Genomic DNA, 16,751 nt, shown 5'->3' with positions numbered 1-16,751 from the left:
TGCCAAAAGCCTCTCTAAACCTTAGCCAATAGCCTCCCAAAAGATGGAGAAAAGTTAGAGAGAAGGATGAAAGATGGCCTCCAAAATCTGGCTGAATAGCGACTTTAATAGGGCTGGAATCGGGCATCCACACGGGCCTGTGGATTTTTCACACGCCCTTGTGGAATTTCCACATGAGCATGTGGAATTTCCACATAGCCGTGTGGATTCTCTGGAACAACTAATGTTTACCTACTGCGGTACCCCCGCCAAAACACTCCCGATTCCACACTTTTCATTGAGGCAACATAAACGGGCACACGTCTATGCTGTAGATCGCGATGCTTCTTCAATAAAAACCTCATTAGTGAAGATCTTGCTATCAATGCACAAATCAGGATACACAAATGCGACTGACTTCGTGCCCCTCCAACTCATTGTAATTGCTTGATTACATGGAGGTTGGCACACATTCACGTATCTTTGAATCTAACTTGTGTCTTCGCATTTGTTCCTTCCAAGATTTCACCAAATAGTTCATTCACGATCTACTTGGGCTTCTTTTCTTGATACTTAGCTTCACAAACCTACATGCATGAAAGTATCACAAATACACATGTATTAGCGCTAAAACCTGATAAAAGTAATGCTCATCATAAGAAAAGAATACTTCGTATTACTAATACACAAGCACTTATGAAGAAGACAACTAAATGATTTATTGCAATAGAATTTCAAGAGCTTGTCTTTGGGAGTGAATAGGTAAGTGCAAGCCTGGCTAATCCCCAAAACACTACAAATTTTTCTCATATGCCCAAATCAAATACAAGATAGACTAAGAGAATGAAAGCACAATGTTAACTATGAAAAATAGGGGTTCTCCCCATACTGTCAATGTGTGGTGGATTCCCTCTTGTTCTTTTGAGTTTGCGAAGAAGAAACTTCCAAATTTTTTCACCACAATACTGGTGATATCTCTATTATTTAATCCTCTGGTAATATCAAATAAAGTAAAAAGATGGGAGAAGATGGGATTTCTTCTTGCTATTGATCTTAGAATGTGAATAGATGTGATGGAAAAAGCAATTCCTATCTTGAAACTTGCACAACCACCATGACTAATTTAGTAATTCCACTGGAGTTCCTGACAAGATCCCCTTGCGTATATCCCGCAAGTGCACCGGTTTGTTGAAGTAATAATCCCGGGTGAGCGGGTATCGAATCCACAGGGAGTAGGGAGTAAAGACACTTAATTCGATTCTTAGCTATGTGGAATATCAACAATGATAAGTGTGACAATGATTCAATTCTCAACAATTAAAAGCAACAAGTAAGAGAGCAAAAGTAAGGAGGAGGTAAGGCAATCGATAAAGATGGGGTACTCGGATGATGCTTCACCTAAGATAATCGCTTCAAGTGCAAGAACTCTCTATTATGCTTCCTAATCCATGCAATGGTGAGTCGTGGAAATCCTTACATACATAGTCCCAAATCTAAGGTCAACTATGCCTAACTCTATTCATGTCCCGGAGGAGAGATTAAATAACCTCTCAACCTCGCACTCGAATAAAGTTGCAATGAGCTCTAAGGATTCCATGTGATAAATCTCTTCCTAATTATAGACCTAACCCTTTGGTCCAGGCGGAAGATCCCTAACCACAATTAAGCCCTAGATACTAAGATCCCCTCAACGCTTCACTCCATTGCACGCGCAACTAAGCCCCAGCGGAGATTCATCCCTTAGACCATTCACTCTATTATGACCGCAAAGAACTCGAGGAACGGAGGTAGAATCTATCATGTCGGAAGGGAAAGGGGACGCTCCTGTACCTCTCGACTCACCCTCTCAACCCTCTCCAACCTAGCTTTGTCTAACGCTCGTGGTGTGTCACTCAAGAACTCTCAACCCTAGTGTCACTCTAGGGGAAATGTTCATACAATCAAGTATTCAAGGTTGGAACTTACAATAAACATCAATTTATTGAAAGCATAATAAAAAAGTTCAATGAAACGAATACATCCTAGGGTTCACAATCACCAGAGTATCCACTAGGGGTTTAGCTCTCCATGGAGCTAAGTACAGTCAAAGAAATCGAATGTAAAAGCAATGAATCCATAAAGAAACCCCCTCGATGGTCATGTCGATGGTCTTGTGGAGAGTCCTCTACTCGTCGCAAGGGATCCTTTGTCCGGCCTAGGAGACACCTCGCCGGATCGATGCCGACAAAAGCTCTCCCAATAACCTTTTTCCAAACGACGCGCCATGTCGGAGCCGTAGAACCTCCCCAAAACCCTAGCCAATACCCCTCAAAACCCTAGCCAAAGTCCTCTCTCAAGTTGGGGAAAAGATGGAGAAAAGAATACCAAAATCGTGGCTGAATCGGCTTTAAATAGGGCTGGAATCGGGCGACTCCACGGGGGTGGACGGTACACGCGCCCATGCGGAATTTCCACACGGGCGTGGGTAATTTCCACACGCCCGTGTGGATTCTTTGAAACTGGCATTTTTGGCCGGTTGTGAACAGTAACTGCTGCAGTGTTTGTTACAGTGATTTGCTACAGTGTTTCTTTGAAACTGGATTCTTTTTCCTCTTTTACTTTTATTTTCATCTCTCATTTGAACTAAATCACAAATTGGTTTTCACCCTAGCTAAATAGTAATACTTCTTGATTTTGAATATCTATTCCTTATGGATTTGAATACCCACTCACCGGGGTATTTTATTAGTTCGATGACTTGTGCACTTTTGGTATGCACACACGCAAGGGGTGTGTCACCTTTCGTACATAACAAAGACGAAAACCCGGTGATGATCATCCCCAATCCAGAATCCTTTGCTTAAAGCCTTAGATAGATCGTTCTCTTCACACACTCGAGCAAATTTAGACCTAGCTAATGAATCAGTGAGCTTATCAACCTTGAGAAGGGTTCCCACTTGGCTCATGATGGTTTCAAGAGCTTCTTCATCCCAAAAGTCCACCGGTAGGTTATGGAGTTGAATCTAAATTGCTGTTGTAGTTAACTTTGCAAAGACCGGTTCAAAAAATGGTTTCCAAGGAGATAGCTAGAGGATGATACCATTGATAGACCAAGGACCTTCAAGAAGGAGTCATTCCATTACTGACTGTAAAGTACACCTGATTAGAAGAAATCCATTAGGAAGGTCAGAGATGAAGACTTCTCTTATATCTGTCCACTTGGTGACTAGCGCAACTTTAACTTGATCAAAAGGAGGAGGTTTCCCAAAGAGTTTTCCATACAAGGCGTACTAAAATCACATGTGAGCTCTAGTTATAGCATCTTTATCAAGCCAGGTAAAGCTAGAGATGGATTCTTTCAGCTTATTCAGAATATTGATGTTATAAAAAGGGTAGTTATCTATGTTGCAGATGGCGACAAAAACAACCTGAGCCCAAGACTTCCAAGGCGGTTGAGGGATCAGGGGGCTTGGATGTTATCCCCGGCTTGCCATAGCAAGGAGGGAGAGATGATGAGAGGGATCAGGAGGAACGCTCAAGGGAGGAACAAGAGGAATAGGCCATGGAGTATTTGTGACAGCTGCACGAAAAGGTACCGCTTTTTAGCTAAGAAAGGCTGGAAATTCACTTGCTCCTTGCCAAGCGTCTTATAACCACTTATTAGCAATTCCCATAAACAATGCTAAGAATTTTAATTCAAAGACAACAAGTTGAATTTGAAAGAACTAACACACGGTAATGAAAGATGGTCCCTAGCCAAAGGGTGGTTCGTGGATCTTTTCTTTCTCCTTGATGAAGAGTGCACATATTTGTGGATTTTTCTTAGGTAAATTTTTGCTAGCTCTCGCTCTCAACTGCATAGAATTCCTACAACCAATACACAAAGACAACAAAGTTGATCTAAGCCTTCTGCTCAAGGGGACACTTTGATGTCTAGTTTAGATAAGGATTGGTCGTCAAAGGATGAAAAGAAAATGAGAGGGTTGAACCGAAGGATTGGATATGAGGTTATATAGCGGTAGAGTTTTGGAATCAACTCTTCGTTTTATATTCACATGGGTATAGAATAAGCAATACAACAAAACACAAATGGGTAAAGTATAGTTCAAGTACTTATGTTAATTCATGTTTGATGTTCAATGAATAACACAAAATATAACTGGACAAAAAAGGTAAAATTACCATAATACTCTTTGTATTATTCTAACGACTGGCCTATGGAGGTGGGCGATTGATGCGAGTGGTCGACCAGCGACAATGGTGGGATGATGTCCGTGGCTAACTTGCGGCGGTTAATAGTGGCCAATTACTCGCCGGTGATGGTGGCTGGACAATGCTGGTGGCAAACCAATGGCAGACACTAGTGGTCGATAGCCTATTAACGATAATAGCCATTGTCCAACTAACTGGGGTAAACATTGGTAAGTAGATGTGGGCAATGGATGGTACATCAATGTAATTTTTCATTTTACTTAAGACCAATAATGTCTTATTGTCATGTCCCCCCTCACTTGAATTCTTGTACCATTGTCATTGGCGCGACAAAAAAAACATCAAATTATGTTGCCCCTCATCACTTTTTTGTTTTGTACTCGCACCCCATTTGTAAATCAAACATAACACAAAAAAAAGTTGTGCTGTATTGTCCCTCTATTTTTAATAGATCAAACGCACCTTTAGATCTCAATCAGTACTCTTACGTTGATGATGCCGCTCCTCATGTTATAGCTTGTTGGACTTGCCAACTTAATTTTGTCCCTCTAGAGATTCATTTCCCTTATCACATGGCTAAGTGGGCTTTACAATTTCTACAATTTCATCCTTTTTCATTAGATGGCCAAAACAAGCCTTTCTCACCATTGAAGATTCCATCTTCATTGGATGGATGATTATTTTCACATCAAGAGATTCGATCTTTTTCATTGGGTAGCTAAGTACTTAGGGTAACTTTAATCGTTAGACTATCCTAGAGTTTGATGTCTATGCCACCTCATCAATCCATTAACCTCTTACCCATTAAACCACCTCCCATAATAGTTATACTATAAAATAGAATTCACAATCAACTCATTAAACTCATACCCATTAATCTATCTCTCATATTTTAATTATTTAATAAAATCTTAAATATTATTAATAAAATAATAAAATAATTTATTTTTTAAAAAATAATTGATTTGTGATGATAAAAATAAAAATTTTAAGAAAATTAAATTAAAAAAGTTATTTAAAAGATTGGGTCATATCACTTTTTAATTTAAAAAAATAAAAAAAAGGATGGGACCCACTCATTAACGCTTAATGGGCATTAAACCCTCTTTATGTAATGGAGGGTTTAATGCTCATCCATTCAATAAACTCCCACTGAGTTGTCATTTAAGTTTCCCTTAGATATGAATATACGGGTCTAAATCATACATGTCTACCAATCCTATCATGTCACATACCTAGGTGTTTTCCCCCAAATATGATAAAAAATAAAATAAAATACAAATATTACCTTAATAATTTAAATATAAAAAAAAATTAAAGTGAATCCTCTAGCAAATTATAGTGTATATAGATTGATTTTTAACTTTTGAAAACATCATTCATTGTTATTCATGGAATTTTTTACTATTTAGGGGGCATTTGGTTCTAAAATTGGGAATAAAAGATGAGTTGAATAGGAATGAAATTGAGGGGGAGTGAGTAGAAATGGAAATAAAAAATATATATGTTTGGTTGGTAAGATATGAAATGGTAATTTATTGGAAATGGGAAAAAGAAAAAAAAGAAAATATGGTAAAAAAACTTTTTTACCTTTAATACAAGTTAATAAAAAACATGCTAGGTTAAATAATAATAATTTTTCATAATAAATAATAATTATTTTCTAATATAAAATATTTTGACTATTGCTATTTTTATTTAATTAAATATTTCACTTAATTATTATTTATTATTAAAATTATCTATCTAATTATTATTTGAATGAGATTATTACTTTAATTATTAGTTATTATTATTTCACTTTAATTATTATTTATTATTAAAAAAAATTATTTAATTATTATTTAAATTAGATTATTATTTATAATTATTAGCTATTATTATTTCACTTTTATCATTATTTATTATTAAAATGATCTTTTTTTAATTATTATTTAAATTAAATTATTATTTTATTTATTAGTTATTATTAATTCACTTTAATCATTATTTATTATTAAAATGATTCATTTTAATTATTATTTGAATTATTAAATAAAAGAGGTAAATTTGACATTTCACCCAAGGAGTGCAGCAAGGAATGATCAATTCTCCCATTTTTGGGAGGATTGCTCCTTTCTCACTCAATCCTCACTCGTTACTTATACACTCTCTCATTTCCATCCATAGTTATCCAAATAAAGTATTGGAAATTACAAAATAATAATTCCTACTCTAATCTGAGAACCAAATGCCCATTTAATGCTAATCCCAATAGATCATTTAATTTATTATCAGAATTAAGCTATTCTGCTTAATAACTGATAATTATTATAAATAAATAAATTTAAAATATTATTCCATAACGACTTATTTATTCAATCTTATATTATTTTTAAATATGACTATTTTGTTCCAAGTTATTCTAAATATGATGTTTGGTTAAAAACATCAAAATAATACGGAATAAAAATCTAAGTTACACAAATACCCTACCAATGCCAGCTGGTCCAGAAGGTCGCCATGCCAAAACATATGTCATGATCCCCCACCAGACGCTTTCAAATTGATAAACTTTTACGTGTTTTCTTCTTCAGCAAATTACACAAATAGTGCATCAATACAACACGTTAACCTGTAATTCCAATAACCCTTCCTTGTATATTACAATCTGTATCAGCCTATATATTGTTTCTTTAACAAAGCGATCACCGAAAGCTCATGTGAAGCTACTACACACCTTGTTACTTTTTCATAAACATTCAAACCGTCTAAAGATGCAAACAGCAACATTCAAGCTACAAAATCGTGCAGATTATGCAATGATGATCCAAAAGTCTGCGGAGGATCCAGTGGATTGACACAATCGTAATCAGTTGCCTCAGCACCTGGAGGAGCTGTGCTATAAATGTTTTCATCCTGTATTGAGAGGAAGTTGTGTTGACTGTTTGATCCGATACTGACGTTACAATGCTGCAAACCTAATGTGAGAGACACACCACCATTTCCGTAGCTTCCCAGATCGGCCATTTGGTATGCCATGAACCTTTCACTCCCATCAGAGTGACTGAAGGCATCCTGGAGAAGACCGGAGTCCTCCTGAGTAGCTCTTTGATCACTCAACTTACAATTCAGATAAGCCACATCCACATTGGGCTTGTGATAACATCTGGTTGCTGTCCTACCAATATCAGCATCAGGACTTTGCAAGTCTTCCTTATCTCCAAAGGATCTAAGATCATTTTTTCCTAAAGATATATTGTCAGAGGAAGAGTTCGAGTCCATCTCTGTGTCCCCAGTCTCTTCTTTGTACATTTCCTCAATCATTGGCTTCCAAAGGCGGACACGTGCATTTATGAACCAGTTTGATACCTGGAAAGAAGTGCAGTAATTATATCATTACTTCAAAAGTCAGCATTTTCTGTTGACATTTCCTGAAGCAAATGGTTTTACTTCCACTTTAACTCAGAAAGGGTTACTAGCATGCATGTTAACACTATGAATTGTTTCATTTAAAAATAAAGCTTTGAATAACCTGACTCCTTGTGAGGCCAGTCTGTCTTGCAAGCATCAACTTATCTGAGTCATTTGGATACCTGTTGAAACATCCTCAAAATATATTAATTACTAAGAACAATGAATTGAAAGACCTTCAAAATGTAAAGAGGATTGAGTTTATGAAGCATACGGATGAAGAAAATGCTCAAACAGCCATGCACGAAGGATTGATACAGAGTTTTCAGGTAAACCTCGCTGCGGTCTCCAGGCATGGGGTTGCATCACACCGAGTTGCTGCATTGCCCTCTGCTGCCTAAGTTGCTGGTCTATGAGACGAAGACGTGGTATCCCACCCCCCTTGCCACTTGAATTGTCTTCCACACCCAGAGATTTGCGTGAGCATCGGATCTGGCCACAGATAGCATCTCTGAGGCAGCGGAAATGCCTTGAAATAGTTCGCAGAGCAAGAGCAGTGTAAGCTTTGGCTGCCCCAACACCTGCTATTACATCAAAAGATGACACTACAGTCTGCATCTGATAATAATACTGTTTGTATCTTCTATCAACCTGCAGTGAAAATCATCAAATTGATGTTATTAGCGAAAAGAATTCCAAATATGTTGAAATAAGAAGTGCTATTCTCTCATTAATGTCCATAAAATTATACACCCTGGTCATCATTATTTCCGTTGAGGACATTTTTAATTACAAAAGGAATTATATCATCAAAGCCTTTTTCCCTAAATAAGTATTCCACCTTACGAAAAAAAATGAGTTCATCAGCAATATTCCTCTAAACAGAAAAAGATGAACATCCTAATTCATTTGTTCTCTGACAAATTTATAAATAAAACCACTGATGCAGTTTTTTCTAAATTGCACCCTAGGAAGCTCGGATACGGACATGTCACAAATACGAAGGACATGATACGATGACACATTGGGGATACGATGACACATTGGGGATACGATGAATAATTTTATGTATTTTTTAAATATGTTTAATTTTTTACAAGAAATTTGACACAAGTCAACTACATGTCAATTAGGACTCTAAAATCCTTAAAATCGAGTCACTACCTATTGCAAGTATCAACATTTAATAATTCCACAATTTCAAGAGATCAACGACTTAGTATATATTATAAAGCAAATAAAATCAAAGTTTGACTTATGCTTGGATACTCGATATATTACCATTCAACATTCATCACAGAGTTGATCGACCCCTGGAAACAAAGGAAATTGTAGGTGAAGGGAATCAGGGTTGGATAGAGAGAAGGTGGAGGAAACAGTGACAGAAGAACGGACAGCATGCCCTAAATTATTAATGCAACCTAAATTATATATGCATTAATGAAGGAAATTGTTAATGCAACCAGTGGATACTCATTTAATCTGTAGAGTTACTAGATGGACAGTATAAACTGGTATTATTGATCTTGATTATTTATACCAATCGTTTTATTCAGTATTAGGTTACACCAGTTAATTAGTACAAGGCAAAAGAATATGCCTAACAAAACACTGCCGAAACCCATGGTCGTAGAACTTTCCACAGCGTAAATGTTAGTAAAAGACAAGCCATACTAACAGAAAAGAATCCATAATAGAGATTTTGAATCACACAGGGAAATCTAGGCAACATGACATGATTTTGTCTGTACTATCTAACATACATATAATAAACAAAGAAAAAGAAGCATTAAGAGGAATGAGCTTGTACCTCATCCAGCATAGCCAAAAGTTTTGTTATCTTGCTTTGGAGCTCCTGCCTCTCATGATGCTCGGGCTCCACAGTGGAATTGGCCAAGGATCCTTGATTGTCGTTAGGCATTCCATTACTCTTTGATTCCGCATCATTTTCTTTGCAACTTGAAGTGTCTAAAGAATTATTCAAAGCTTGACCTTTGTTCGCTTTGTTCTTCAAAACATAGCTAATGTGCACGACTTCATCAAGTAGTTGTTGTGCAGCCTTCAGATATTTAGAATTTGGAATTGTGCTCATCAGAGTGGAAAGCCCATGAGAGAGATTTGCATGCATCAGCTTGTTTCTGGCATTATCATCTCTACATGACCCACTATTTACTGAAGCTGATTGATGAGAACTCATGTGAGAGATGTCTGAGTTAGCAGGCTGACATGGAAAAGAAGGCACTGCAATATGGGTACTAAGGCTAAGAGATAAGCCTTGGCCTGGTGATGCCGTAACATTTGATGGCTGCAGAGATGAATCTTGATTCCTTAAGACACTCAGCTGTTTACACAATCCCATCTGGATATCATCTACACTATTCAATGACCCATCACCTTGCACCAATATCTCATCTTTACCATCTCTCCAAGCATTGTAAGTTTGTTCCATAATTTGTGAGGCGGATATGTCAGGCCTCCCAAGTGCAGAATCGTCCTTGACTGCAGAAACAGGAAACTCCAAGCATGTTTGCTGTGACTGACCACTATTGCCTGCCAAAATTTCTGAATATGGCCCGGAAGATGAATAACTCATATAAGGCATGCTTCCATGAACTGATGACTCAGGATAGGATGAATTCCCACTTTCTCTAATATAACGGGTTTGCATAATGTCCCTCTGATCGTCTGAGCCAGAGTAAAAAGTAGCCATTGCTCTCATTTGTTAATCTTATAAAGTGAAGAGCTTTACTAATAGCAGAGTTTGAATAGAAATCATGATAAGAGATCGTGTCTGCACATCATGAAGGTAGGGAAGGTCTCCATAAACGTGGGGCCATTTGTATTAGCTGGGGAGAGAAGCAGCACATAATATTTAGAGTAATATAAGGAAAGATGACAGAAATTTAATAAGTTTAAGGTACAAGATTCCAATATATTACAAGATGAAGAAATGAGCCCAATTGTAGCAGTGATTCCAGCACAAAATGATAATAATCATAATCAAAAGAATATCGGTGCCAATACCAAAGTAAGTTTACTGAACTCAAACAACCAAGGGAAAGAAAGGATCGTAAATACCAGTGTTCGTACAGACTGCATTGTTAATGAGACAGATTTTTTGTTACTACAAATCCAAATTTGAAAGAAAAAAATTTCCAATATACTGGTAGAAAAAGTAAAATGAGTACAAATGACAAGCAAGTGATAGAGCTTTCAAGCCATTAAGTTGATCAAAATGAACAAATGGCAGTTGGTGTTGAGAATTTTGCCCTATTACAATTTCACCAATAATCTTTTTCTCGACATGAAAGTGGATGAATTCAGAAAATTTTCACAATGCCGGTGGTTGGTGTCAAGAATTTTTCACCTCTCTCGGTTGTTCTACCAGTCACAATTTTCAGTCAACCACACACGCTGGCCAATTGATAAAATTCTTTATATCATTTGATCACAGATAATTGAACAAAAACAAAAATCAAAACCCTCAGTTTCCACATCACATTGAAAAGAAAGGACAAGAAAATGATCCATCAGAAACAAAAAACCCATAAGAAGGAAATCTTCACCTCGTCCCATCCCACAAATTGAGGAAAATAAAATCTTCTTTATCTCTTACTAGAAGAACAAATAGACAAGAAGAATCACCAAGTGATTAAAATACCAAAACCAATCTAAAACTGCAGTTCTTTCAGCTTGTCCAGAAATTCCAAGCCACTGAAAACAACCAGGTCAAAAAGTAGCTACTACCTATTTGGAGTTGCTCAGAAGATCATTAAGTAAAATAAAATTGCAAGAACATAGAAACACCAAACTTCTGAACCTCAAAAAAAAATATAAAAAACAACCAGAACTTCATCAAATGAAGCAATTCAAGGAGGAATAAATGGCATGGTGGCATGGAGAGAGCAAAAAAGGAATGAAGCAATGGATGATGATGGCAAGAAACAGAAAGATACCTGCTTGTGGAGAACAGGAAAGTAAGAATTCAGAGCTGATCTACTGAGAGAGATCCCTCCCACTGCTGGAGACAAACCACGATCCCAAGAATCAACAAAAAACCAGACCCCTTTTCACCCTCAAAATAAAAAAGTCCGTTGCACAACAACAACAACAACAACAACAACACCAGCAGCAGCAGCAACACAACTCTAATTTATGAATATTTTTTTCATTTTTTTCCCCATCTTTATTCCCTTTCTACTCTATTTACTTTTGTTCTCTATTTTCTCCCATCAGATTCTCATCATCATCAGAAGCAACATTCTATCTTGCACGTGAGAGAGCTGTGTCGTATCTTTAAAAAGCTATGGGTTCTTAGGTAAATCTCTCCTTTCCTTCTTTTATAAGGGAATTACATAAAAATCCCTATCTAGTTTCAACTTTATTAGCTATATTTTTCATAATCCTCAAAACATTAATGTTTTGAAAAAAAAAAATCATAAATTCACAAAGCAGATTTTTTTTTTATTACTGATGAGAGTTTTTGTTGGCTGTTTAATATTTTATTTGCAATTATAAATTTGGTCAAAGCACACAAGTAAATCAAAAATTTTATAAGTGCCAGTATAAGTGCCAGTTTTTCTAAAAAAGTAAAATGATAAAATGCAATTTAAATGAAAGAAATGAATTGATGACCGACAAAGATTGAATTAGTTGGTTTTTCAAAATAGCTGGCGGTGATCATTACAAGAAAGTATAGGTACCCTTCCTCTAGGCTTGTTATTCTCTCTCTTGTTTTACCTCTCTTTTAATCGAAAACTGGTGTACCATCAAGTGTTGTTAGGGTGTTATCAATCCACTAACCACCAGTAGGTGGACCTAAACTTTTTTAGTGGCATTAAAACCCAAATGACATGCTCCGCCCGCCAGGAGGCTCTCTTATTCACTATTTATGCCTATATATATATATAAATTGATTCCAAAACATGGGCTCTTAACGGTTGGTACACAATTTAATTATGGTAGTTCGCAAATTTAATCATGGCTTAGAGTAAAATGAATATGTACTGAATAAATGACTGAACAAAACCATAACAAATTTGCATAAAAAAAACTCAAAATCGGAAGAACTGACAAAGGAGAAAATGATTTTATTATATTCAAAATCAATGATGTTCCTAATGACTTATTTTGCTAAAGTCATATATATAAATATATATAATTTTAAAATATGTTTAATAAGGTATAGTCCAGTTACAATTCAGATTATTGACAAATCACAATAGATAACTTCTGATGATTTTAGTGCTCCTCAAATGTAATTTGATATCTAAATTTTGTAAATAGATCTACACTACACTACGGAGTAATTGTTGGTCAAACATGCCTGCTTACAAATTCTAATGCATCCACATAAAATGTCAAAAAAGAATAGTTAACAAGTGAAAGTTGATGAACTTTTTGACTACTTAATTAAGGATTAATAGTTAATCATGATTTAATTATTTTCTTCTCTTATCTATAAATAACTATGAAGGTTGAAGCCATCCATTATACAAGTGAAATAAAAAAGTGAAGTTGAAAGAACATATGGAAGAGAAATATATATATATATATATATATATATATATATATATATATATATATATGTATATACATATTTTGTTGCGACCCTACACTATATGGTCCTACATTTTCATAAAAATTATCTTACTCGGATGAAATTAAATTTGAATCATAAACTTTATAAATAAATAAAAATGCAGAATTACAAAGATTGTGAGCTAGTACTTCAATGTATTTACGTGTGAAAAGAGACTAATGATCTATTCAATTGAAACCGTGAGGCCGGGTTAGTACTTATTAGGTCCCATGTAACTGATTTTATCCACATGGTCGGCTGAACCCCACAGTAGTCCTTGCATGGTAGATGTGATAATTAATAAGTTTGATAATCTTTGTCTCACACCAGAATGATGTCTCCATAAAATAAAGAGAGACTACTTGTCTGCTTTCAATTATAGGCAATTAAATAAGTTAATGCACCCCTACCGATGTTACGATTCAGAGTATAGCTTGCGTTAATTAAACACTACAAAATTGGTATATATTATTTTTAAATTAGAAATTATAAACATATTTATTTTGGTATGCTGTGACATTTCGTAGGATAAATTGTTATACTTTATAGTTTGGTTGTGATTATATAAAATGAGCAAAATTAATATATATATTGGTGTCGTTAAGATTAAAAATGAGCATTTTTGTGTCATTGAAATCAAAGCCTAAATATAGCTATAGGAAAAATTAATTATAGCTTCATGAAAGTTTCAAAACATTCCAATCAATCCCACTATTATTTAAATTTGACAGGTAATCCTTTATTTTTTTTTTTCATTTTATTTACCTTTTAGTCCTCTCAACTTACATAATAAGTTTTTTTAAATAATTTAAAAATTGCCTTTCAATGTTTATAGGAAAATCCCGCAAGTCATGTCTACTTTTTTAAATGTGTACGGATGACGATTACTTCAATCATAATTTCCTATCATTTCACTTAACTTTTGTACATGAAAATGCATCTTAATCGATAAGTAAAAATATTAAACGAAACATAGCATACTAATCAAAAAAATTTGTATTGTATAGAAAAACTCGCAATTATAAACAAGAAAGCAAATTCGCAAACAAAACATCACAATTTGAAATGGAAAATTAACTTATGATTACCATATACTTCTTGGGATTCATAACCACCCAAAATGCTTTTCAATGTTTGATAGTGAGACAATGAGTGGAGGGTATTTTCATCGGAACCCTCCAAACTTCACTCAGTTTGCTGACAGAAGAATTTAAAAAAAAAAACTCCAAACTTACAGGGGTTTTTGTCGATAACCAAATTTGAGAGAGATTTTTTGTGTTAATTTCTTGAAATTTATATTATTTAAATTTAGAAAAACAGTTTTTTTGATTCAAATACTAACTTGAGCATTTAGACATCAGAAAAAAAAAACCTATTTATGACTTTCACATGGAGAGAATGGTTTGTGTCCACCAGATAGCATCTTTTTGTTATGTTTATTGAATATTTTACCAGTGAAATTCTACAATTATCTTTATAATCATTTCCAAATATTCATTTTGGTCTTTAAATTTAATTAAAAAAAAATATCATTATAATTTTTGGACAATGTAGAATATACAATAAATTAATTGTAGAGGTTAATTTTGTTGAAGCGCATGAAAAAAAAATAAATGAATATATTTGTACAGTTTTAGATTAACATGATTTTTTTAATTTAAATATCAAATTAAACATTTAATTATATTTATGTACCAATTGTGGTCTTCCACCAAAAATGTATGACTTATATACATTAAACACTACTCCTTTGCTATTCTTCTCAAATCTTATCAATAAACTGTATGGTTTGGTTGCTTGGAGACTAGAAATTCATAATATTAATTATTTACAATTTTTTTTCGGATTTTTGTGTACATGGCTCCTTCTACAACTCGTATCTTATGCCTTTCTCTTATTGTTAAAGTTGATGCAAAGCCGGCCGCTTTATTTATTTATTTTGGTGACCTAGGTTGGCTATGTGTTGGACTTTATCTAACTTTTTCTTTTATTCATTTCCAATACCTAGGGGACCACTTGCAAAAGTCAGTCAATTTATTATTTGCCACATTAGTGATTAGTTGGATTGAGTACATTGTTTTCCTTTTTAAGAATGCAATATCAGTGTATTTCTATGCATAAATTAAAATCTTGAATTTATAATTACCACATTTTATCTAATTTGGTGTGAATAAAAAATTATTTTTTATTTAATTATAGGCATATAATTAATGTCAAAGGTCAGATGTGCAATATCGTTTTTTTTTAATGATTTTAGACAAAGTTATTTATAATATTGTTTATTTAGTTATTTAGCTTAAAATATTTAACCATGATGATTGGTATCAAATTATGGATCAAGGTCAAGAGTCTTATTTAAAATTGGATTTTGGTTTTAAAATGGATTGATTTATGGGAAAAAAGATTTTTGAGATCCTGTCATAGTTTTTAGTGATAAAAAAATTCCAAGGTAATCAGACCCAGCTTGGACATTTACCCTGCCAAACTCAGGGATCAGGAGTCGATGGGTTCAACCGTGTCAAACTGAGTTTGAACTGGGATCAATAATAAAATATTAAAAATTATATTATAATAAATAATAATAAAAATATAATCTATATTTTAATAATTAAAAAACACAATGAATTAAATATGATATTTAAAATTTTAATTTATATATTTTTTTTATTTTTAAAATATCAAATATCTTAAATACAATTAAATTTAATATTTAAACTTTTAGTGTTATATACTATCATTGATTTTAAAAAAATATAAAATATTAAAAACAAACCTAATATTCTCCTCTCACGGTCTTAATAGGCTGTTCAACGGACTCATAAAAAAATGAAAAATCACTACAATCAGTCACTAACTCTCTCTTTCCTCGCATTCTTCCTCACTTCCTTTTATAGGCACTATCTTTTGTGTGTCTCCCTCACTTACTTTCACCTTCATCAGTGGTTTTTGTTCTCAATTTTATGTTTCTCCCCATGCTTCTTCTTCCCTCCTCTCATTCTCTTTTTATGAAAAAATTTAATTTTTTTAACTCATTAGATCTAGCCGGGTCAACCAGTTCCCAATTAAACCAGTAGAGTCACTCGGTTTTTGCCCGAATTGTTTCAAGTACAAGTTAAAGAATGTAGTTAGACCGCCTTTATGATCGGTTCTTGGTTTTTTCTAGTCAAACAAGTTGTACTGGTCCAGATTTAACTACATTTAATAGAATAATTTGGTCCTTACTTTATTGAGAATTTACTACCTAATCTCTAGCAGATAGTAGCTGCGATCAAATAGATGTACACCTAGTGTTGCCAATTTGTAGGGTGTCAAGTTGTTGACTTTTTCAAATAAAAATTGGTTATTTGTTTTTATCTTTGTCAGCAGTCCAATTTGTCTCATTTGTCCTATCTTCTTTATTTTTTCACCATTCTTATTTTTACATTGAAGAGAAGGAAAAAGCAGTTGGATTAAATTTCTAGATTTTTTAAATGCTGTGAAGGTTTGTGTTTTGAGTTTCTATTTTTCTAATGAAGTGTTTCAGTGTATATAGATGAAGTGTTGTTATGAAAAGATAGGACAGTAATTTTCTATGTTTGAAAAACCGGTTTGCTAGTTGAAGTTAAAG

General features: G+C 34.2%; 1 protein-coding gene across 1 annotated transcript; it reads right to left on the bottom strand.

The window, feature by feature from the left end:
- Positions 1 to 6,612: 6,612 nt before the first annotated feature.
- On the bottom strand, positions 6,613 to 11,757 carry LOC120267446 (BEL1-like homeodomain protein 7). Its single transcript, XM_039275102.1, has 5 exons — positions 11,520 to 11,757; positions 9,374 to 10,409; positions 7,838 to 8,214; positions 7,685 to 7,745; positions 6,613 to 7,521 (listed from the first exon to the last, which is right to left on the bottom strand). Exons 2-5 carry the CDS (start codon positions 10,280 to 10,282, stop codon positions 6,943 to 6,945), a joined length of 1,926 nt encoding a protein of 641 aa, XP_039131036.1. The 5' UTR covers positions 10,283 to 10,409; positions 11,520 to 11,757; the 3' UTR covers positions 6,613 to 6,942.
- Positions 11,758 to 16,751: the final 4,994 nt, after the last annotated feature.

Source organism: Dioscorea cayenensis, chromosome 8 (genome assembly GCF_009730915.1).
Source record: "Dioscorea cayenensis subsp. rotundata cultivar TDr96_F1 chromosome 8, TDr96_F1_v2_PseudoChromosome.rev07_lg8_w22 25.fasta, whole genome shotgun sequence".
Taxonomy (NCBI): Eukaryota; Viridiplantae; Streptophyta; class Magnoliopsida; order Dioscoreales; family Dioscoreaceae; genus Dioscorea; species Dioscorea cayenensis.
This window is presented reverse-complemented; position numbering and strand designations above follow the sequence as displayed.